This window comes from Chelonia mydas, chromosome 17 (genome assembly GCF_015237465.2).
Source record: "Chelonia mydas isolate rCheMyd1 chromosome 17, rCheMyd1.pri.v2, whole genome shotgun sequence".
Lineage (NCBI taxonomy): Eukaryota > Metazoa > Chordata > Testudines > Cheloniidae > Chelonia > Chelonia mydas.
In genome coordinates, this window is record NC_051257.2 from 12,264,530 (window position 1) to 12,289,813 (window position 25,284).

Genomic DNA, 25,284 nt, shown 5'->3' on the forward strand with positions numbered 1-25,284 from the left:
TAGGGAATCTTGTTGCAAGACCTCCCTCTGGTGGACAGTTATAACCCAAGCACTTTCATACAAAAGCACAGGAAAAAGCAAATACTGGGTAAAGCCTCTAGGACAAGGTTGTTGTTTTTCAAAGGTTATTTTAGGATCTAGGCTCCATTTGATCCAAACTTTCAAAGTTCAGGAGTGTCGGGGGGTGGGAGTATTATTTCCAATTTAGGCCTGACTCTAAAAGTTTGGAGTTGGGAAGCTACCTGACCTGATACCATTCAATGGGGCTTCATTCTCCAACACGATCTCTTTTGGAAGCTCAGCTAAGTACATCCCATTAGGTGGATATACAGATATACACAGTAATAAGTATTTGGCAGTCACAAATCCACACAGATCCCAATAATATTGCAGCTAAAGACAAGCTAAATCAAAACCCTAGACCCAAGATTAACTGCATTAGGAGATGACCATGTTGTGACTGAGTCCCTGGACACCGTAGTTTTTTACAGACTCGACCACAGAGTCTTTCCATGGAATTTATTACTTCCTCAGGGATATAAACGTGCATTTAAAACAATGCTTCAGATTGGGCAAACGATCCCCATGTTATCCTTCTGAGGCCTACACTGAAAATGTAGGTCAACAAAGCTATGGCGCTCAAAAATTCACACTCCTGAGCACCTCAGCTCTGCCAACCTAAGCCCCCGGGGCCGAATGTTGGCACTACAGTATCACGAGGACGTGACTCGAAGCTCGATCTGATACAAGCGGACAGTGCTGTTGTGAGGTGATGTTGCCAGGCCCTCTTGTGCTGTGCCATATCACGCCAGGCCCCCTCGTGCTAGGCTGTGGGGTGCCAGCGGGGTGACAAGCCAGGGGAGGCCCCTGATCTGGGGCCAGGCTGTAGGGTTTTCTGAGGCGGGCAGAGCCAGGCTCCAAACAGGCAACTGGCCACTCTAGCCTCCTCTCCGAACTCCATGGCCCTGGAGGACCGAGCTGGTCACACTCCCTCCCTGTCTCTATGGCATTAAGAGCGCTCTGGCCGGCCAGCTGCCGTCTCTATGGCCCTGCCGGCGGCGCTCTATCCGCCACCCCGTCTCTGTGCTCGTGGAGGCCGGCTCGGAGGCGGCGCGGCGCGGCGCTCAGTCCATCCGGCGGGCCGCTCTCGCTGGTTGTGTCCTGCGGGCGGGCGAGCCTGGCGGAGCGATGGCGGCCGTGCGGGGCCTGCGGATCTCGGTGAAGGCGGCGGCGGAGGAGGAGCAGCAGCAGCAGCCGCCCCGCGGCCCCGAGCCCGAGCCCATGGAGGTGGAGGAGGGCGAGCTGGAGACCGTCCCCGTGCGGCGCTCGCTGCGGGAGCTGCTCCCGGTGCGGGCGGGCGGGGAGACAATGGGGGGAGGGGGCAGACAGTGGAGGCGGGAAGCTGGCGGGAGGGGGAGGTTGGGCAGTGGGAGATGGGGGTGGGGGGGCGCACAGAGGGCGAGGCGGTGGATGTGCAGCAGCCCCTCTCCGGGAGGGGGGGCCTGTGTGGGGCGGGGGCCGAGGTAGCGGGGGCGAATCTCTGAGGCTGTGCGCTAGGGAGTAACTCGAGCGGGCTAACACGAGGTAGAACCCTAGTGAGGACGGGCCGGCGTGTCAGCCCTAACAGATCGGGGCGGGGGGAGCCCAGGGGAATGCTGAGGCCTCAAAGCCAGGACGAGATGGTCAATGGCCATTCACCTAGAGGGTGGAGGAGAAGAAATTGGATTATTGGTGTACAGTCTACATGGGCTAGTGCAATCTGGTGAATTCAGCAGAACTAACTGACTACAAAGAAAAACCCTGGTTTTTCCCCTTCACCTCGCACTTCATTTTTATGACATTAATAAGGTGATTTAACAAAACAAAGGCAGTGATTCGGACTGTGATATTTTGGGAAAGGGACTAGAACCAATGACGCCAAGAGGCTTAAAAGTTACTTTTTTAATATGACAGTTGAGTTTAATGTTATCTTGTGCTAAAAGGTTGCTTGATAACTTAATATTGGTACGTTGTAACTTTTAGAGAGTCTAATGTCTTAATATGATTATGTTAAACACACACATTTTTCTGTTGGAAGACAGTTATAGCTGCAGCCATGGAAGTTAGAGTTGGTAAAGCTGTTTGGTTATCACCTCCACTTCTTGCTGTGGCAGAATAGATTTCCCTCTGTGATTGTGGATGTACTAGATTTTTAACTACTGCTAAAGATTACTGACACCAAAGGAAGCTGCATGTGTTTTGATCCATTCTGTTGGTACGTAATTCCACTGAGTGTTGTACACATCTGGGTCAAGAACATACTGGAGCTTAGAGTTAGGAGAGAGTAGAAAGGAATGGATTTATTTTAGAGCTGATTACCAGGCGAGATTTTATCAGTCTAACTGGTTTGTTGCATTTAGCCTTCATCACGGTTCTGCTTTTTTTCAGGACACTAGTAGAAGGTATGAAAACAAAGCTGGAAGTTTCATCACAGGAATAGATGTCACCTCCAAGGTAATATTGTGCTGTGGGTCTTGTCTTTTTCAAGTTTTGTATTACTGTTGTTGGATAGGAAGCATTGTTAGCTGGTCTTCAGGAAATTCAGATAAATGGTCATTTTCAGGTACACTTAGACCAGTGATTGGCTCTTTAATGTGTCTCCTGCGGCTGTTTTGATGTTAAAACACTGTGTGATTTAATTATTAGTAGGGCTACAATTATGTCATGGAATCTGTGACTTCTAGAGACCTCTATGACATTTTCTGTCCCAGGGCTGGACTGCTGTCAGCAGGCAGCCCCACAGCTCCTAGCTGCTGGGCAGCATGGAGACCCCGGAGCTCTCTGGGGGGTCCCCTAGAGCTCCCACCTCCCGTGGGAGGCGGGAGCCCCCCTGCAGCTGCCCAGCCGTGGGGGTAGGGGGAACCCCCCCAGCAGCCCAGCCGCGGTGGGGGAGAGCAGGGGAATCACCCCCATGCGTGCACACCCCAGCAGCCCAGCCGCTGTGGGTGCTGGACCCGCCTCCCTCCCCATTTTGTCAAGGATATTTTTAGGAAAAATCACGGACCGGCTTCCGTGAATTTTTGTTTATTGCCCGCAACCTGTCCATGATTTTTACTAAACATATCTGTGACAAAATATGAGCCTTAATTATTAATCAATCAGGATGCTTTTACTATGTTATTAACCAATTGTTGTTGATAAAATAATAATACTTGATCAGTCATTTTGCTGTGAGAATTGTATATAGTACAATAGTATATGAAACAATGAATTCACACTACTGGGGCTCTTTTGGGCAATGCTGATCACTGATTTGGCTCCTGGACCACTAATTACTGACTTTAGACACTCTTTTATAACTGGAGAGCTCTTGTTTTGATGTTAGATTGGTGAAATTTTTTCTCCTGCTTTGATGTCTGTCTCGTGTAAATTATTAGTCATCAATTCGTAAGTCACAAAATATACAAAAATAAACAATCTCTATGAAAATGCTGAGCCAAACATCTCTTTCTATGATTTTATACTGAAAGATTTATTTGTAGACAAAGTTCTCATACCCCGACAAGAATTTGTGATACTGTTTCTAAATGTTCAGTGCATTTGCCAAAAAACAAGGAGACTCTTTTGGAATTGCAGTGATGCTACTCCGTAGTGCAAAGCAAAGCCCTTCAGAGTCAGGTCAGCTGAATTTTTCTTATTGTGTGTGTGACAGAGAAGGAAAAACAAGTGTTTGGCAGGAAAATCGAGTTCCATTGTCTTGAGTCTTCAAAGGGCATCATTGTGTGTTTCCAAACACTGGGCCTTAAATACATAAATTAATGGCCACTTCAAAACAAGGTTTGATCATTTTGTGGTTCTGTGGAAGCTTAAACTTGCAGCTGGTCTCCCTGACATACTGCAATTTTTAAATAATTGGCATCACTGTATGACAGACCACTGTACGTTGTATCAGGAAATTGAAAATAAAATTTATTGTTCCATGTTCTGTGTTAAGTGTTCGGTGGTATTATTAGGACTTTACATTTTCAGAACATGATAAAATATGAATCTTCACAACAGCACTGTGAGAGATGGTGCATGAGTTTTATTTCCATTTTGCCTAGAGAAAGCTTAGTCAGAGAACTTGTTACTTGCCCAAGAGCACAAATGGAGCTGGTGTTAGAGATGGAAAATCAGCATTCTTGGCTACAAATCTATAACTTCTGTATGTCAGAGACTTGTAGTTCAGGAAGCAATTAAAGTTATAGTATCAGTGAGAAAATCTCCCTCCTTTCTTACATTCCTTAATACAGCTTCAAAATGGCATACATAATTATGGATAAAGATATACAGGGCTGAATAATGAAAATGAGTTGGCTGGGAAATCTAATAAAACTGTGATTAAAAGGTCAAATTTATCTTGTAGTGATATCAGAGGGCAGTTCTTGCTTAAGGATATTTTTATGAGACAAGTTTCATTTTAGTTGAGTAAGAGATATTTAAAACACTCTTATTATTTTTTTTAGATGGAGGCATTCTTAATCAGTCACAAGAAAGAAAATTACCATTTCTGGGGGCTTGCATAACATCTTTTGTATTACTGGTGTTTAGAGAATCTGTTGATGGGCTCCCTGGAAATAGTTTGGATTACCAATCCCAGCAAGATTTCTCTCTGCAGGATTCCAGTTAGTACTAGTGAAGTGCAAACACAAAGGGATATTCCCACAGGCCACAGTGCAGACACAAAGGGATATTCCCATGGGCCACAGATCTCCACATTATTTTTTGTAACTGTCTGGAAACTGCGTGATCTGTATCTTCTCAATGTGTTTTTCTCTCTTCCTCCAAGTAAACAAGCCAGACTTCTCAAAATAAAAGATTAGTCTGCCTGGTAGAGGAAACATTTGTTTCAAGTAAAGGTTTGCTGAATTTTGCCTTTGATGTATACTCATTTTAAGGATAAGTTAATATGGTTATCCATCAGAAAGGTTAAGCACGTGTCCAAGGTCACACAGAGTCAGCGACGGACAACACATCATGATTCCCGTTATGCTGTTTGGGCCACAAGACAATAATCCTTTGACTCTTAGTCAAGCTGTGAAAGAGTTTTTAATTTTGTGCTTTTTAACATAATTTTCTTTTTTTGTTGACTCAGCCATGCCTACTGACAACTAATAGAAACTTTGTAATGATTAATTTCTGGCCATTTGTGTTTTATTAAATGTCTGGTATTACTATGAAACTTGTTTGGGCCAAAGCACCAATTTCCTCTTCCATTGGACCTTGTTTCCTGCAGGAAGCAATTGAGAAAAAGGAGCAAAGAGCGAAGCGCTTTCATTTTCGAGCTGAAGTGAACCTTTCCCAAAGGAATGTGGCATTAGAGCGAGACATGATGAAGAAAGGTAGGGAAAGTACCATGAGTTTATCAAACTGAACGAAAGGCAGAATCTCTAGATTGCTTCCTTCCCGTTTCCTGCCTTGATGGCCATAATACCTCACTCCCTTCCAGATGCTCCTGAAAAAGCAAGCCTCGGTACGAGTAATATCTTGTATTTTTCACTTTCCTTTTTTTTCTGTTCACTTTCCCATTTTAAAAAAAAACTTGAAGATAATAAAAAAAAATAAATACAATTAAAATTATTGTGGGAGGATGATGACACTTAAAAGAAACAGAACCATTTTGGACAGACATCATTTTTTTTCCTGACGTGGCAGCAGTATTCACAGCTGCGGGTAGATTGGCTGTCCAAGGCTTTTCTGTCAGTTGACACAGCAGAAGCTGTCGGCACACACACGGTTACAAGGCTCCAGTAGGTTGTCCGTTCAATATTTAATGAAAGCGATGTTATCAACTTTAAATTCTTTTTTTTAAGGGTTAAAAGTCTGAAAACCATTTGGCACCTGTCTCTGAATCCCTTGCCAATCTTTGTGGTTTTACGACCACGATTTCCCATATTATTTAAAATATTTCTCTTTGTTGCTGTGTGAAGAACATACAAAAAAGAAACTAAAGCCCCAATCATGCAACTGCATTAGTGCGGGTGGATCCATGTGCATGTTATCCTGTTGAAGTTAGTGGTGCTCAGTGTGGTCATAGATGTCCACCCATCTGGATGCAGTTGCAGGACCTAGGCCCTAACGGTCCTTCTGTGCAGATACATTTGCAGGATCAAGACCTAGGCCATTGATTATACAGAGGAAACTTGAAATTGACTGTACAGATGGTTGTGAAATACATGATGAAGACATTGAAAACAGAGGGAAAATAATATCATTAATTTTCAGTTATGGATAACCTTACTACTGCTTGTAACAATACTAGGTAAAAAACTTTCAGAATGGCATGATTTGTTTTTTTATTTGATCATGTACCTTTAAATTAAGCTAAAGATTTTACATTCTTATTGAAAAGTTAATAACCACTTGCATGCTGTCTTTAAAATTAAATTATAATCAGTGATTGGCAGTAGAATTTCTATAGCAGTACATTTTAATATTCGTAATGATTTTGTGTTTATAGTATCCGATTTTTATTTTCAATTAGAAAGGTCAAAACATTCTGAAATTATAAGTTAAGTTCCAGGCCATTAGACTTGAAGATCATGCCTTTAAATTGGTATAGGATGTACCTGTCTTTAATAAACTATTCTCCATTTTTTAAAAATGATTTTGATTTTTAATTGAACATGTTTCTAAGACATAAACTCATTTTGTAAAAATGAGCAGTGGTTTTGTTTCTTGTTTACAGCAATCCCTAAAGTGAGGCTGGATACAGTCCACATTTGCGGGGTAGATGAGATGAGTACCCAGGACATCTTTGCCTATTTTAAAGAGTATCCTCCTGCTCATATTGAGTGGCTAGATGACACTTCGTGTAAGTAAACTAAGTCTTTAGCTTATAGTTCTTAATATTTTTCATATTCCAGAGCTCTTGGATTCTATTACTAGTTCTGCCACTAGTGGTGGCTTTGTGGCTTTTGGGCAAGTCGCTGACCCTTCTGTGGGTTAGCTTCCCCATCTGTAAACTTACTACCTCAAAGGGGTGTTTGAAAGAACTAGTTAATAAAGAACTGTGAATATCAAAAGCAATAGATAGCTAAGTTATTGGTTAGTGAGAAAAATTACCCCAGCTCTAGCAGGTTAGGTTGGCTACACCCTGCTGCAATATAGAATGTTGTGAAAGAGGCTAACACTGGGGAAAATGACAAGCTGCAGCAGTGTGTCTTAAATTGGTGCAACAGTATTGTAGCATTTTTAAAGGTCCGAGACATACTGAGGTAATGTCCTTGTTCTTCAGAGTGAGAAACAAAGAAAAGGCATAGTCTTCAAAAATCCAAAGGTTGAAGGGCGCTTTAGGTATTTGGTTTATATGTAGTTTTTCTTTCTTCAACCTGCCTTTACATTTAGAATATGAGTGTTTTCCCTTACAGTGAATCTTATCTGTTCGGGCATCTTAATATAAAACAAGATAAAATTTATTGCTCTGGTTTTTCCAGAATCATTAAACAGCAGAGCAGCATATAACGCTTGTGGCTGTATCTGGACTGAATGCATCTCAATAAAAGGACTTTTGCTCAATACTTATTTTTAAGAAGCACCTCTCAAATCTTCTTTTTCCTGTTTTTCATCATCACATTTCTAACAGCGTTATCATCGACCTGACATATGATCAGTTTTACTGCATATAATTTTAATTCTATCTCTTCTTACAGGCATTTTTCTTATATGTAACAAATCTACATTGTATTTTCTTCAGTGCGTGAGAGCCTTGCTAATCCTTGCATCACTAATCTACAAATTTGATAATCCGTACAAAAAACCCTTAACAGTCTCTCCTTTCTTCTCAGCAAAGATTAACAGCAGAGTTCTGCAATGAGGTCTCTAGTTACTTAAACTTAATTATTTTACAAAATATATTTCAGTCATACTTCTAGAATACTGTCAAGAGTTTTACACAGTGAAACTAAACAACACTCTTCAAAATAAATGAACAGATCATTTTATGAGCCAGTATCCTTGATTTGATCATATTTGCTCACTAGCATATTCAGAAAGTGCAATAATCTTGAGTGGGTCTTCTAGTTATTGGTGCAAATAAATGAGCCCCTATTATTTATGTAGACCGTAATCATTTCAGCGTTCTTTTAGTTTTGATCAGAAAATAATGTGGTTTATGGCCTTTGTAGTGCTGTGTGAAAAGAGTTGTCTCTTGCTGATCAAACATGCTAAGGGATTTGTTTTCCCTTTATGAAACACATCTGATAATCTCCCTTCCTACTGGTGCATATAACTTATTATGTGACTGAAGTTTTATACTAGTAATTTGTCTTCTACATAAAGGACTGTAAGATAAAGGATATAATCTTAAGAGCCTGTGTGGAAAATTTCAGCTAACTAGAACTATTTTTGTGTGGGTTTTTTGTTTTAGGTAATGTGGTCTGGCTTGATGAAGTGACAGCAACACGAGCTCTTATAAATATGAGCTCTATGCCTGATCAGGATAAACTCAAAAACAGAGAAAACAACGAGGAGAAAGCAACTGAAAAAAACAAGAAAGGTAGATGCACAGAAGATACAGGTCATGCAGTGAAAAATGCGCATTCTTTAAAATATATTTTCTTGGCTTGGGTGCTGCATAATTTGAGTTACTGAAGGAGGTTCTGTCATGTAGTTTCAGGTAATGGTATTCTGCCACTTTAAAAAAGGCTTTCATCTTGGAAACCTTTTGAAGGAGCTGCTTCCTAAAAGGTGGGTTGGAGAGATACCAAAATCAGTAATAAGGTCTGTACTGAACATTCTAAACATAAGGACAAATTCAGAGGTGTTGTAAGTAGTGGGGAAAGTTACACAGTACTTGTAACTCGCAAGCTGAGTGGGTGGAAGGGTGGGGTGGTAACAATGAGAAACAAACAAGTGGGTGTAAGAAGGTGCTTTATCTTCTTAAACCCTCCCGTTGGTTGTTTTTTCTTGTTACTACACCGTCCTTTCTGCAAATGACATTGATTTACCAATGTGTAACTTCCATCACTATTTATATTATCTCTGAATTTGACCCTGTTAAAACCTGACCCAGTACCCCACTGGGTGTTCACAAATCTATTGCAAATGGACCCAATTGCTGGGTCCCATGTGCTTCCAAGCCAACTGCGTCTGGCTAGAGTCTAGCCACTGTTTCTAGCTTTGAGACCCTAGGGCACATTCCCAGGTTCTGACCTCTTGTCTAATGCCCTTCCTTGGGATGTGGGATGCCGCCATCCAGGACTTTGAAATCAATGTCAGAGACCTCCTGAGTCCCCCAGTCACATACACTCCCCAGAGTTCCACCTGGGCTGTGAGCCCCTCTGGGCTTGTAGCTTTACCCCGTTGGGGACAGCATGGCAGGAAAGCAAGTAACACAGGAATTGTTTAACCACAGTGACCTTATTCTTAAAACGTTTGAGTTAGATCTTTGAAAACAAAAATCCTGAGACCTAGTATGAGCTAGCCCCTTGTGTGAGTCTAAGGTTTTATCAGTATTTTAAGCTGGACAGAGTCCGTCCTGTGCGTGTCTCTGCGTGTACTAGTCTGTCTGTCTGTCTGTCTGTCTCTCTCTCTCTCTCTCTCTCTCTCTCTCCCCTCCCCCCCCCCCCCCAGACCTTGAATGTAGCCAGTGGTCACTCTCCCCACCCCCACCTCCTGCCCCGCTCAGCAGAACCTCGCCCTTAAATAGGGTTTCTTCTCTGAGCCATGTGCTCAGATTGAAATGCTAGTGACCCCTCAGTCATGCTTGCCCCTTCCCCACTGCAGGACCCTGTGTAGAAAACCCATTGTTCCATGGGGATGGGCCAGTAGTGGAAAGGCAATCAAAGTTCTTGACCCCAGATTTCAGTCTTGATGGCTCTTAGTGTTAGTCCTTTAAGGAGTCTTTGTGCATGTCCAGGCTTGTGCAGTCAGTGTCCAACATTTTCACACATAGAACAAGATAATGTTCATAATTTGACTCGGACATATTCCACTCTGTCACAGTACCCATAGTCTCCTTGTCCAGTCAGAGCATACTGCCAGGTAAGTTGTATAAACTGAAGCGGCTAAGGTGTACCTTCAAATTGTGATAACAGTGGAATCTACTTGCTGACAACATCCCCCTAATCATAACCCCATTATACTTCCACAGACAGGAATTTGTGGCTTATTTACTTTGACTATATCCAGCTGTTTCGCTGCTAGGTGATGTGTTAACTTCCTGTGGTGTGGTTCAAACCAAGATATTGAATTGCACTTTATCAACCAATAGTGACAATGCAATTCATAAAAACATTTGGTTTAACTGAGACACTAAATTTTGCTGAGGTATGAGTTGCATGAACAAAATCCAGATTACCAGTCTTCACTTTCTGTACGTTATGCACTAGTAGAAGCCATCATATGTAGTTTGTTTTCACAACTCTGTTATGCTTCCAGACGCCTTCATAGCAGATTTCTCCTTGCAGCTTTCCACTGCAACTCAGGGGCTTTCTAGCAACCCCCTTGCTGCCTTGGGAAAACTAAGTCTATACAAAAATAGGTATTGTGAGGAAGATAACAGTGCTTTTTATACCATTTTACCAGCCTCCTTTATACTATGTCTTATTTCTTTGTACTGAAAACTTTTTTGTGCAGTTTTAAAACACAACATAACGTTTGATTTCTGGTAAATACCAAGATGCTACAAAATGTAACTTTCTTAAAATACATCTTGTGTTATTTCTGGAGACTAGGGAAAGACCTTATTTATATTGAGGACATATATTTTCACATTGATCTTGTCAGGTGCAAAGTAATTATTATGTATATCAACAGTAGTAAAATATGTATTGATCTAAATTCCCACATACATTTCTGCATCTGGAAAAGCAGGATACTGGGCGAAGTTCAGACTTCTTCAGTTGGGAAGAATTTATGAAGTAAGGTATGAGGAATCTGATAAATCCAAAAGATTAGGGAGGCTTTGGCTCAGATATATTCCTTTTTTAAAATAATTTTGGAATTTTGTCATTAAAAACCCTTGCAGTAATTAAAGATCCTGTGGCCCTTTTTGTAAGAGGCAGGATGCTAGCCCTGATAACTTGGCCAAATTCCACCGCAGTAATTACATTGTCTGAATATCCTCCAGGGTTTCATTTGGGTTCAGTATTCCTTGGTTCCTGCCCATAACTTTTGTGTAGTTGCTGTGTGCTGTAACCAGCTGTTGTATGCACCCTGACAGTTGCTGCATTTAGTTGCTAGGTGAAGAATCTCTATATTTCCTTACTAAACAAGGCTGCTGAGACGCTTACCCAGTGTTGGTAAAGTGCTTTGAGATATCTGAGCCGGAGGCACCGTTAAAGGACTGTTAAGTTATCTTTCAGAAATATTTGAAACAAGATTCTGCTGACAATGTAAACAAAATCTTTTTCTTATCCCCAAAAAATAAACTGAAAATATCTGCCATCAACTAGCAATGCACAGTGTATACAACCAATAGACTAGTGTAATCAGTTATTACTGGTTAAAAGGTTTCTTCCAAAATTACTTACGTTAGATTCTTGAAATGAAATGACTTATAATTTTTTAGCTGCAGAGATTATCTGAGTAACTTTCTAACTATTGAACATTAACTCAAATATTTTTAAGTGGCAGCTAAATTAAGGCATTTAATGACCTCTCTGCTATTGATAAACTGAAACACAGTGTGTCTTCTTATCTTAACAGAAAATTAAACTGGTAATCCATCCCTACTGCTTCAACCACGTACATTAATAGAGAGCGCCAGCATGAAGGAAGTTCTCTGATTAGTTACAGTTATCTTGTGTACACACCTGTTTAAAGTTTTTGCAGACGTTTACTATCTTAATTATTCTCCAGGCTACACAGGAACAATTGATAACTTACTCAGTTTGATTTCAGAAAATATAAGGAAATGAAAACCAAATGCTGGCGACATCATAAAATCAGGAAGAATATCCTAAAATTTGTTTATCCTTAGACCAACAGGAGGAAAGCTCGGATGATGAGACCGAGGAAGGAGAGGTTGAGGATGACAATCCAAGTGATGTTGAGGTCAGTACAGAAAGAAAAAACATTAACATGAGAGATTCAGTTTTGGGTAGTGAGCTCGTTCCGATATTCTACTCCTAATGCAAAAATATTATACAGAATCTAGACTATTGTATCGTAAATTAAATTGCTAAATCAGATTTAGTATGTATGAAAACATTTAAGGCAAGGGGAAGTCCAGAGACTTTGTCAGTGGGGATATCAGCCTAGGATGGCTTTGTGAGAGTGGGTTTTTAGGAGAGGGAGGGCATTTGGCATGTGAGAAGTTTGAAGCTGCTCCACCCATGTGAGGACAGTATGACAGCAGGTATGGAAAAGACTGGAAGGAGGAGCTAAAGGGAGTAATTAGGAGGAAAGATGAAGAGGAGTCAAGCTATTTGGTTTTGGCAAACTGTACATAAAGGTATGCATCAGGGGAGTGTATCTATTTAAGTCATACACTTATTTGTTTCACTCTTACAACAGCAGGGACAGCACATCTGGAATAATGCTGCTTTTCAAAAGAAACCAGCTGAAATATTTCTAGAGGTGAAAAAAATTTTTAAAAAGCCTTTTATTTTAAGATGACCTGCTTAATAGAATACTGTCAGGTCAATGTAGGCCCAAATTTCAGTTTGTGTAAAACAAATTTAATATTAATAAATTTAATGGAAACTTTTCTAAACATTTTTGTGTGTTTTTGCAGTCCAGACATTGCAGCGTTGTGCTAGTGTGTGACAAGCTGATAAACAGGCTAGAAACTGACTGTAAGCAAAAATAAAACTGACTAGCTGCCTTTCATTGTCCAGGTTTAATGCAACATAGATGGAGTCAGAAGTAGTGGAAAGTAAATTAGATGTTAAAAAGCTTAGTTTTAGTAACTTAGGGTTTTAATAAGACAGGGAGGGAAATCTTTTTGTTTTAAAAAAAAAAAAAAATTAATTTTAACCTGCCAGTGTTCCTTTAATAAATCAGTCTGTTAAAGAAATGCAAAACCGCTGAGTTCACAAATCTGCTGGAAAGCTCCTAACACAAAAATAAACTTTCTAGTAAATCATTTGTTAGCTTTACTGTTGAATGTAATCTGTGCTGAAAAACATTTTATTTTTGTATCTAAAATATTTTGTTTCCAAAGTTGGATGCGCTCTCCCAGGTAGAGGAAGATTCTCTCCTACGTAATGATCTTCGCCCAGCCAACAAGCTGGCTAAAGGAAACAAACTGTTCATGAGATTTGCTACTAAAGGTAAAAGACCCACTGCACAGGCACTATACAGTGTTTGAAGGTGACTGATGACTAAATGACATCTTTACAACACAGATAAAAATAAAATTATTAAAGTGTTAGATTGTTTGTTTGTCTAGCATTATATGTTAAGATCTCATAGTACTTATGTGTATTTTTAATGTGCGAAGAACGTATATGTAAAACTTTATTCTGGGTGAAGTTCAGCCTGATGCAAAGATTCAGCAAAAGATCTATCTACCACTTCAGTTCCACTGAAGCCCACAAGATAGGCTCTGCGTAAGGGTGAATTTTGCCTTTTCTGAGCATCAAGAATTATTTGCCGTGCTTATGGTGTTGGAATTCTTTATGTGGTGTTGGTGGAAGCTATTACCGGCTACAGTCATGTCAATAGATAATATTAATGCATTTAAGGTAAACAAACTCAAGTCCCGACTTTTTTCCAATTTGACTATGTCCTTTTTCATACAGTTCTGATAGGGACATCTCTAAGTAGATAGTCTCCACATTCCAGCTGTTAAAGTGATACATAATACAACAGGAAGGTGATAAATGGAAACTCCTATCTCCATGGAATGAAATTAGTGGAAGCCAGTGTCTTTTTTACTGTTAGTTTTATTTCAGAGGAATTATCAGCAAGCATTGTAATCCATTTTGTTCCTAGTAAGTACACAGATCTTTTACTCACATGAAGGAGATTGGATATTTTATAGCTCAACAATAGTTGAGACTGCCTATTACTATATATGCTTCATATCTTTGATTGGGTGCTCTTTATTTTTGCTCCAGTGTGGTTAGGGAAAAAGTATTCCTTTAACTTAATTACACATTTTCAGATGATAAAAAAGAGCTTGGAGCTGCAAGAAGAAGTCAGTACTATATGAAATATGGCAACCCTAATTATGGTGGCATGAAAGGAATTCTTAGCAACTCTTGGTGAGTAAATGATAAAGGGAAGTAGAACCTTGCATGTGTCCAGCCATGCTTACAAGGCTATTTACTTTGTGAGTGTCATCCTTCAAAGTTCTGTAGACTTGGAAGTGGGGAGCATTGATTTGTATTTTAGCAAAGTTGACCTGTTGACTTTATATTTATAAAAATTTTAATTCAAAATTAACAAGTGCTTATAGTTGAGATATTGATACTGGGCAAAATAGATCCATAGAGTAAATGCGTTCAACTGCCATTGAAGTCAATGGAAATTGCAGCTGTTACTCCGTGGCTGAATTTACCTCACTTTCTTTTGGCCTTTTACGTGGCAGAAATGCGTTTGCTTTTGTTGGCATTCCAGGAAACGAAGATATCATTCACGTCGAATCCATCGTGATGTGATAAAGAAAAGGACACTCATTGGGGATGATGTTGGGTTGACACCTCCTTATAAACACCGGCATTCAGGTAATTAATGACAGTACTGGGAACATATATAGTGCTTTACATCTTCAAACCAGTTGCATTGCAGCTGTTGTGAAACTGCAGAATGAAATAAAATATAGGTCTTTGTGCTTCACAGGTCTGCCTTTTCTGTCCACTCCGCCTCATTAAATAATTAACCAAAGCAGAGTTTAGTCCAGGAGAAAATGGTGGTTGCCACATGCTAGTTTTGGGTGGAGGCATTTCTAATAGTTAAAACATGGAGTTGAGTCAAGATACTAGGGTTCTTAGCCCTGCTTAGCCACTGATTTACTTGTTACATGACCTCGTTTTTCCTATCTGTCTAGCCACTTTATATGACTCATAGTATATGAACAAATCATTCTTACAATACCTTTGTGTGACAGGACAACATTACTCCCACTTTGCAGGTGAGGAACTGAGGCACAGAAATGAAGTCAGTTGTCCAAGATCCCTTAGGAAATCTGTGACAAAGTTAGGACTCAAGTCCAGATGTTGGTCCAGTGCTTTAAACACTGTTCTTAACCTTTACTTGATAACTATTTCTCAAGGATGTTGTGAGAAATCAGAGTGGCAGAGTCCTTGTGAAAGGTGCTATGCAAATGCAAAATATAACCTAAGCATCAATATACACAATGTAAATTCTAAAATAATACATTTCATTAAATAAAAGCATCTTTCAAGTAAAACAATAATTGAAATACTTATTAATGGAATACCTGCCAAAATATAATTGTTACTGTCTTTGGGTTTGTCAGCTTGACATAGATTGTGCATAATTAATTTGATAAATAGAACAGTGTCAGATAAGTGAAAGAGATCTATGCTTTTTCTCCAGCACTTAGATTTCATCCTATGGTTTTGCAAGCAACCGTTCAGATACAAAACATCAAATCACTTAGCTAGCGTAATTCAGTAGGTACTTCATTTTACTTGATTGTTTTCTTTTAGAGATTTAGGAAATGGGGCCTGGAACATAAAAGACAAAAATCTCTAATGGTTTGTTTACACTTCATCTTAAACTGTCATATTTGCCATTTCAACTCTTGTCTTACAGTACATGACAAAAATAAAGTAGTTGGGTGGTGTATATTCCAGGGGCATATAGTCCAGAAAACCCTATCAATGAGCTTCTAATTGGTATTTTAGCCTTTACAGTGGTCACGTGATTTATGGGTGTGTGTATTAGGGAGATAATATGGGAAGAAATATGTAAAGTGCTAAGGAAAAGCTGTACAGGAGGCTGCATGTCTGCTGACTGTTTTGTAAAAAAGAGACTGATACAAAGTGCATTCAATACATTTTCTAGAATATATACCAGTATATGTCCATGAATATGAAGTCACATGAAGATTGGAAGAGGGTGCTGAAACTGTGCACAATCATCCATTTAACTGTGTATGATTAACACTGTTTTACTTGATGGGGCGGTGTTTGCCTCCTGTTGCATCTGACACAAGATTAAAACACTGTTTTACTTCTAACTGAGTATATATTATAGATTTAGAACTTGGGCAATACATGATGTACCTTTTCTGTTGCCCGGTGCTGAATATGGGATCCGGGAGAAATCTTTCTCTCTTTCACCAGCAGTGATCACCTTAAGGCACTATACAAGCATTAGAATTAATTATCTTTATTTTAGCAGGTATCGCTTCATATTGATCATACCCTTATTCAGACATTTTTAAAAATACAGCTGTCCTTCTGAGACAGTGAATGGTACAGATTATGGCATGTTTTATAGCAGTTTTATTTTTTCCTGTATTTACTTGCCATTTTTTCTAGATCTTGATTTTTAATTAACTTTATGAAAAAGAGACAAGATAGGTGAGGTAATATTTTTTTTATTGGACCAACTTTTGCTGATGAAAGAGACAAGCTTTTGAGCTCCACAGATCTCTTCTTCAGGTCTTAAAGTTGGTCCAGTGGAAGAGATCACCTGACCCATCTTGTGTGTTGTATCCTGGGGCCAACATGAATTCAAAAAACCTGCAAATATTTATGAAAAAGATAAGCTGCAATCTCTCAGAAGTAATTGTTGTGCTTCAGGCCTAGTGAATGTTCCTGAGGAGCCTATTGAGGAAGAAGAAGAGGAGGAGGAGGAAGATGAGGATATGGATGAGGATGACAGGGTTGTGGTAGAGTACCGGGATGAACTACAAGCTTTCAAACAATCTCGAGATCGCAGTGCAGCAAGACGATCAAGTGCCAGTGCGTCTGATTCTGATGAAATGGACTATGATCTTGAACTGAAAATGATATCCACTCCATCTCCCAAAAAGAGCATGAAAATGACAATGTATGCTGATGAGGTGGAATCTCAACTGAAAACTATTAGGTAAAAATTTTAATTTATTGCATTTTATTACTTAAAAACCCCAGTCACAAAGTGTTGCATTATATTATATTTATATTTATTTTGATTTGGTTAAAATTATTTTTTTAAAGCTTGAAAGCTATTGAAAATAATTAATGTAATCACTTATATGAATTGACAAAGTCAACTGACCTGCTCTTTTAAATTTAAAAAAAAAAAAAGTACAATAACTGTTCAGGATCTCAACTCACTAACTTAAGTATTTTGAGTCACCCTTTAATGGTTAAAACCCATGTAGTACAGGCGTTTGATCCTGCGAATATGTACATAGTAATTTTATGTATCTGAGTTATCCTGTTGCATTCAATGGGGCTCCTCAAGTTTAAATTTACTCATGTGCATAAGTGTCTGCAAGACTGGGACTGTAATTTTTAAATATATACTGATAATGTAAAATCTATGAAATAACTGTTTATTAAATAGTAAATATAAAAGAATTGTCCAAAAACATGTTCAGTAGCTACTTACTTTTTTGTGCCCTGAACAATATTAACATCTTGTATATTAAGATCATTCCAGTTAGACCATGTATTTCAAAAGAAATGACTCAATAGTACACATGAAGATCTTAACAATTGCAGTATTCTGCTTTGACTTGATACAATACGGAGCCCTTCTGAAGCTACTATAGCATATCTCAATGTGTAGTATATTTAATGCTGAAAATCCTTAGCACTGAGTAACAACTCTCCTCGAAAACTTATCCCATTTGACTCTTCGTTAAGATCAATCGCTTGTCATTTCAGTGGCAGAGCTGTAATGACTTAAATGAAGTGGCAGCATCAGCATGCCCTCTTTAGCTCTGACATGATTTAGTGGAAGATATTTAAAAGAAGAAATACAGAAAACTCACTGAAATTGACCCTTAATCCAAACGTAAAATTGTTAAATAAATATTCCCTTGCTATGTTTGTAATCTGACATTGCAGCATTGTGTTAATGCATGAGAACCTGATTAAAATAAATAGAACTGACTGGTGTGTTTCCATTGCTGAATCTAGGAGAAATGTGCATAAAACTGACACCAACCACAAACCAACAACAACCCTTTAATGGTAAAAAGTAAAAGTAGGTTTTAATATTTTCAGTATTAATAATCTAATAAAAATCTGCATGTCCTGTAAATAATATGATAGAACATGATGGAACCATTATAACGTGAATTAAATCAGTCTAGTAATTCTGAGACTGTTCATTTACTCTGAATTACTTTGACTGCAGTGGAACAGCTGTGTTGACATTAACCTGGTGTATTTCTGTTTGAAACAGATACTGATTGAGCTTGTTCACATCACTATTTTTAGTTTTCAGAGTACCTCATAGTGGTCAGAATAGTGCTGATCGCACTTATTACTAGAGACTGTAGCAGATATCTTTAAAGAAAATACATTTTCTCTGTAGCGAAAGGGATTGCAAGCTCTGTACTATCATAGCCTACAAATGTATCCCTTATCTGCATTATCCCTGAGAGGTAAGATGTTTACAAGCAGCCCCTGTGCACATTGCTTATAGTCTTGAGTAACAAACGATGATGAACCTAAACTTAGAGAAGCATTGGTACTCTGTCTATTGTTGTTTTGACAAGATATGCTTAAATCCTGGTTTAAAACTGGAAAAACATTGCTACCTATTTTTTACAGGATATGCAGCATATAATGCTCTGAACATATTGATAATTTGTTTGAAGAAGAGCTAAGACTGATTCTGGAATGCAGACTTTTTTTTTTTTTTAAAGTGGTAGATTTTGTGTTTTCTCCCCCATTTCTTAATAGGGGAAATCTTGATATCACTAACTTCCAAAATGTGTTTATGCACAGGGGCCTTCCTGAAGACTCTGTTGGGCTTCATTCATGGGAATTTATTTGCTGATTAGAAATACATTATGTCTTTATTTAGGAACTCTATGAGAGCGGATAGTATAGCATCCAGTAATGTCAAAAACCGGATTGGCAGCAAAGGATCGTCAGAAAAAGTTGCAGATGTAAGACTACTGTTAGAGGAAAAACGTCAGAATAACACAGGGCAGCGTCAGCCAGTCAGCACTACAAAATCAGGTAATGGAAAACTAATGTAACACATTTTTAAATGGGTATGTTCAGTACTGAAATTTATAAACTTGTAGGAATTATGTTCAACTGTTGGTTCTGCAGATATGCAATTCCATATTCTCTCACATGTTTCACACCTCATAAGGAATATAAAGAATCTTACGTTACCAGGCTTTGACAGTTCATGTATTAGTGGAATTGCAGGTGGCTTGTATTCAGATATTAGGAGCTTGTGGAGATAAATGTATAATGCCTACTTTGTTTTTTATCTGATGAATGAACTACTCCCTTATGCAGAGGGCAGATTACGGGCATAAGAAAATTAGGGACAAAACTGGGGCTTGCTACAGGGAAAAATGAATAGTTGGATGGAGATGAAGAGTTTACTCTTGCCTGAATTACTTTGCTTATATCCGTTCTCCCCACATTTCTTTGTATTTGTCTTTTTAGGTTGCTGGCTCTCTAAGGCAGAGATTCTGTATTTCTGTGTGAAAATACCTAGCACGTTGTGGGGCTAACGTGATACAAATAACAAATGTGAATTGCTTTGAATGTCTTGAATGAGAGATCCTGTTTAAGAGCAGAATATTTAGGTTGCTTCTGACTGGCAGGTTTTGAGTTTTAATCTTAATTGATTGCTCCTTTTTTTTATTATTTTTTTAAACTTGAGCATGTGTAACTTCCGTTACCCTCTTATGTGCGTAATGCCTAGAGGTTACTCTTGTCACTTGGAAGGAATACTTTCTTTATATAAAGTTTACTAAATGATGCAGTTGTTTAATACCTTTCTCTAATCGTTCATGTCCTTCAGATTGACAGCTTTCTAAATATCTCTTCCTGTTCCATTTGCTTTCATGTTTTTGTCTGAGTCGTATGGCAGAAGCAGGGATCCAAATCTTAGGGCACGTCTACACTTACAGGAGATCAGCAGCGAGTGTCGATTTTAGTGGGTCTGCTGAAGACACGCTAAATCGATGGGAGAGCACTCTCCCATCAATTTGTGTACTCTGCCTCCCCAAGAAGCGTAAGGGAAGTTGACGGGAGACGCTCTCCCCTCAACACAGTGTGGTGTAGTCACCGCGGTAAGTGGATCTAACTGTGTTGACTTCAATTACGTTATTCATGTAACTGAAGTTGCGTAACGTAGATCGATTTAGCGCGGTAGAGTAGACCAGCCCTTACAGTTTTCAATATGGTATGGTTCACGTCATGGGTTAAGTATCTTTACAATAAGATTCTTTTGCTCTGATTTTCAGTTCTGCTCTCAAAGTTAGAGGACACAATACTGTAGTTTTAAAGCAGATTTTTTAATGTATTCTAAAAAGTAATTAATGAAGGAGTCATACTTTTCATATAAACTGCCTCACAATGAACAGAGACCCTTTTCTCTTGCTTCAGTATTTATATTACTAAAATAGAAATGTAATCCAAAACAAAGATAGCTTTTGGCGATCTTTAGAACAGTTGTTACTTTTTAATCTTTGGGACAAAGCCCAGCCGCTTGAGCATAAACATCCCAAAAGGGGTGCCTTGTAAAGATGCCGTGTGACAAATCTGTCATAGAAATAATTCAAGCCTGGATTAACTCTAATACAGGAATTCAGAATATTTCAAAGACAGTGAGCTATGTTAAGATTTAATGAAAAGACTTCAGAAAAAACAGCCATAGATAACCTCTCTAATTCCAAATTTTGCATGGCTAAAGGACATGGGATCAGCTGGAAGAGTTAAAAATGTAGTACATGATTATTCAGTTTAATCACTGTGACATGTTATTTCCAGATGTACGGCAGAGACTAGGAAAGAGACCTCACTCTCCAGAAGTCAAGCCCCCAAGTAGCTCCTCCACCCCTCGTCGAGAATCAGTATCAGATGTACATAGCCGGTTAGGAATACCCAAACAAGATGTGAAAGGCCTGTACTCTGACACCAGAGAGAAGAAAGGAGGTTTGTTTTACAGAGAAAAATTTGACTTTACTTTAGGGGTGCATATGTAGCTTGTAACTACAGATGACAATGATGTCTTGATGCTTTTAGTGACATTTGACTAGAAAATAACCAAAGGATATTAACTTAAAAACAGAATATTATTCCTAAACATTAAAGCTTTGCCATTCATGTGGATAAAATTCTAGACTTTATAATTTTGCATAGAGATTGCATCTCCTGAGCTTTATTACAAAATCTTCATGTGAATAATTTGTAATAGCTAAAGCAGTTTTTGTAATGAAGATCACAAATGTTGGCTTATTCCCTTTAAGGTACTTTACTGCTTTGATTCTAGGGAACAAGAGGAACTTCAAATGAAAACCTGGAGGAATAATGTTCTGGTGACTGAAGTTAGAAATCAAGTAGTGAATGTTTGTGGAATGTTTTGAAATTGTAAAGCAGTATATTAATGGTTGTTAGAAGTCTCAAGTGCCAAATTCTGCCCTGAGAGATGTATGCAATTCCCATAAAAGATAATGGGACTTGTGCACATTTTTGAGGGCAGAATTTGGTTGAAATGTCTTCAAAATCTGGTCTTGGAAAATATCATAGAATGATGGCTGAATTATTATCAGGGCTTTGGAGCGGAGCCTGGAGCCGGAGCTCAGAGCAGTGGAGCTGCAGGTTTTTGCCTAGAGCTGGAGCGGAGCCGGAGCACAGCTCCAAAGCCCTGATTATTATATAATTTATTGCATTTAATTTCTACTTTTCTCTCAAAATATAGACTAAAGGAACTTTTAAGACAGATTTTCCCTGAATGTTATTCTCTATCCTCAGTGTTGAACTTTTCCTGATTTTTATTTTTTATTCTTTTGCTCAGCTTGTCTGAACAGAGCAGTTGTTAAAGATATCTCAAACTCTGAGGTGTAATAATGTGCTAATAAAAAGTGCAAAACTATAGTAACCAAGGAATTTGCATTTCAAATTGTTCATTAGCGTTCCTAACCTTTACTCATTTTGACTGTGAATTGCAATACAATTATTTATGTTCGCTGTCATTCTCTTTAAAGTGTGGCTCTACTTTCAGAAGAGACTTTGTGGAAATAGTTTGATACAGTTCTGTAATTTTCTTAGTGAAGCTAGGTCACATTTTGTCAGTTTACAGAAAGAAAGCTTTTCTTGGTGACAGCCCTGAAAACTTAACCTGGGAATTGTACGGTCTTTTTTTCATACTTGTAAATCACCAGTAATAAAGCGTCTATAGGCCACATAGAGGCTGCATAGATATAAGGGAAGTATTAGGGGAAGACTGTATTTGCTTTTGATGATGCATTTGAATCCTGCTCTCTTACAAAATCTGTGTGTAGACCAGGTCTATCAATATAACTGTGTTGTTAAGGGGTGTGTGGGGTTTTTTTGTTTTTTTTTTAACCAATGTACATTTACTAGTACAGCTCCTAGCATGGACACAACATAAAGGTGTCTTCTGTGGGTTGCTATTTTCATACTGGAAGGAGAATATATCTCAGTACAAAGCACCTTTATACTGATATAACTGCCCACATTGGGTGGGTTGCACCAGTTTAACTATACTCGTATAGTTAAAGTGGTACCACTTTCTAGTGTAGACAAAGCCTTATTCAAAGACGTGTGATTCTACAGTTCTAACAGAAGTAAAATTAGTTAAAATGTACTATCACTCAGGCTACAATTTAATCATGGGTATTTTTAGCAAAAGTCATGGATAGGTCATGGTCAAGAAACAAAAAATCATGGTCCGTGACCTGTCCAATACCCCTGATTGAATCTTGGAGGGGAGGAATCTGGGGGCCTGCACCACCAGCTGCTGCTCTGGCCACCGTGGGGAAGGAAGCCCCCGAGGGCCAGCTGCTGCTCCGGCCACCCTGGGACCGCTGCTCAGGCAGTCTCTGGGGCCAGCTGCACCGGCCGCTGCTCGGGTAGTCCCAAGGACCAGCTCCCTGGGGCCATCAGAGCAGCAGCCAGCTGCAGGGCCCCTCCAGCAGCTGGCTCCGGAGTCAGCCACACTGTCTGCTGCAGAAGTCACAGAATCTATGACTTCCACGACCTTTGTGAGAAACACAGAGCCCTAACTATCACTGCTATAAGCAAGGATTGCTCTGGATACATACAGTAGCAGAACTGAATAAAAGCGCCATTTTACATAGTTACTTTTAAGAGTAGACCCCCACTTTAAAATATATTAAATTCTACTTAAAAAAATGTTGAGAACATTAAGGTTACATAGTTGAAGTGTTCAAAATTTAGGAAATGCAATGGTTAAAATTGAAGACATTTTTGAACATATGAAAGTTTTTCCAGTGTTTTTCATTACTATCCATTTCTGTGTTTTTCAAACATGTTGTTTTTATTCCAATTAGGTAATTTATGGACCCGCTTAGGATCAGCACCTAAGACACAAGAAAAGACTCCAGATAAATCAGAAAACTCAGTAACATCTCCAGAGGAGGATGATTCAGAGCTCCAGCGGGCATGGGGTGCTCTAATAAAAGAAAAAGAACAATCTCGCCAGAAGAAAAGCCGATTAGATAACTTGCCATCTCTACAAATTGAAATTAGCCGGGAGAGTAGTTCTGGGTCAGATACTGAATCATGATGCTCTTTAGACCCTGATCCTCAGGATTTGAACTCTGCAGCATGGCAAGATTTCCATTGCCCAAAGGCTGAACATTATGGAAGCGTGGCAGGACTCTGATTGAGGTTCCAGGAGCCTCTCCATTCTGTTTACACAGAAGTAAAGACCTGTATACCACTTGACATTTAAAGCAATCAATAACATTTGTCTTCAGTATGTGTGGCCCTGTGTTGTGTAGGGCATTGTCATATACATTTATTACAGCAAACCTGTAGTTATTGCAAAACCATTTTTTCCCCAAGCTTCAAACTTTAAAGAAGGGGCAGAACTACTCCTGGATTTTGTAGAAGACTTTTTGTTCTTAATCTTTTTAACATGGAGTCTTTTAAGAAAATGTTTTACACAGTTCATCCAAAGAACAGGGAACTTCAGAATAATCACTATTGCCTTGCCCTTATAGCTGTTACCAGCACCTTTATTCTCCTCATAGGGTAATAACAATGATGCTTCCTGGGTGGGCAGCCAGTAAAGGGTAAAGCATATAAAGGGATTGCTGTCTCCCACTCCTCCAAAATACTGAATGTAAATCTAAACTAGACCTCCTAGTTCAGTAATACTTCAAAATAACATCAGAGCAGCACCACTATACTAGTCTCAGAAAGGATTCTGCTTCATTCGTTTACGTGATAACTTTTTGCTTTAAGTGAAGATTGACAAGTTCAAGACTGCAGAGTTGGATTGTTGACAGAATTGTGCAAATTTCCTGAGATGATTAATTTTTTTGGAGTTTAAATGTTGAAACAATTTTAAAAAATTATTTCAATATAGCTGTATTATGTTTGAAGAAATCTAACAATTTAAAAGCTTAAAATAATTTTTATATTTGTGAAAATTCTGTTGGCTACAGTGAAAGCTTATAGTGGTGTTTTCATATGTGCTGTTAAAAAAGAAAAGGAAAATATAGGATCAGTGTTTCATGTCAATATTTTTGAATGTCCTAATTGTATAGTACATGTGGACGTGCACATGGCTGACGAGTTACATTCACTTCACTTTCCTTACCCTTGTCCTCTTCCTTAGTAGGTAAAAAGGTTAATGAATGTGTAACTGGATTTTTTTTAATTGTGGCATTTATTTTGATTGCCCACAACTCCGGGAAAAGGAATAATGTATATCACATTCTGGTAAATAGAACATGTAGCAAAATATTACCTGCCAAGATTTGACAGCCTGCAAATCTGTTTGCATTGTATCTAATTCATAGGTTCTGTTAGCCCAAAATGTCAGTGTCCCTTCCCCTTCTTCCTTTTTAACATACATTTTCTTCCCTTTTCTAATTTTTTCATACTATATTGAAATAGGTTTGGGGTTTTGCAAAAGCAAGGAATCTGCAGTTAACCTCCGTTATGTCTGTGTGTCTGTATAAGAATAGCAGTATATGAAACTGAAGGTAAGCTACAGTGACTAATTACAACAGGGTAATCTGGGGACTGACTGGGCTTCTAGCCTTAACTATTTCCTTGCTTTTGTGACATTCACCCTTTTTTATATATTTAATATTGAATATTGTCTGGTAAACATGGCTGCCTAAAAATACTGTTCATGACAAGAGTAAATGACTGCAATATCACTGTAATGGATTATTTTGATGTGTACTTTCATTTAATATATTTCCCCTTATAA

The 25,284-nt window shown here is 38.8% G+C and overlaps 1 protein-coding gene across 2 annotated transcripts; it reads left to right on the plus strand.

Moving 5' to 3' along the window:
* Positions 1 to 1,042: 1,042 nt before the first annotated feature.
* On the plus strand, positions 1,043 to 25,237 carry NCBP3 (nuclear cap binding subunit 3). 2 transcript variants are annotated; one of them, XM_037880311.2, is made up of 14 exons: positions 1,080 to 1,347; positions 2,428 to 2,493; positions 5,255 to 5,360; positions 6,707 to 6,832; positions 8,387 to 8,515; positions 11,942 to 12,015; positions 13,127 to 13,235; positions 14,072 to 14,171; positions 14,527 to 14,633; positions 16,683 to 16,971; positions 18,907 to 19,064; positions 20,841 to 21,005; positions 21,343 to 21,388; positions 23,387 to 23,423. In XM_037880311.2, the coding sequence occupies exons 1-13, from the start codon at positions 1,189 to 1,191 to the stop codon at positions 21,363 to 21,365; spliced, it is 1,611 nt and encodes a 536-aa protein (XP_037736239.1). In that variant the 5' UTR covers positions 1,080 to 1,188; the 3' UTR covers positions 21,366 to 21,388; positions 23,387 to 23,423. The 2 variants fall into 2 exon arrangements, with proteins under 2 accessions (XP_037736238.1, XP_037736239.1); XM_037880310.2 differs by lacking the exon at positions 21,343 to 21,388 and having other exon boundaries at positions 1,043 to 1,347; positions 23,387 to 25,237.
* Positions 25,238 to 25,284: the final 47 nt, after the last annotated feature.

Coding starts and splice junctions, on each gene's coding strand:
- NCBP3 (XM_037880310.2), top strand. CDS start 1,189: ATGGCGGCCGTGCGGGGCCTGCGGATCTCGGTGAAGGCGGCGGCGGAG. Junction 5,361..6,706: donor GCGAGACATGATGAAGAAAG/GTAGGGAAAGTA, acceptor TCTTGTTTACAG/CAATCCCTAAAGTGAGGCTG. Junction 14,634..16,682: donor TTATAAACACCGGCATTCAG/GTAATTAATGAC, acceptor GTTGTGCTTCAG/GCCTAGTGAATGTTCCTGAG.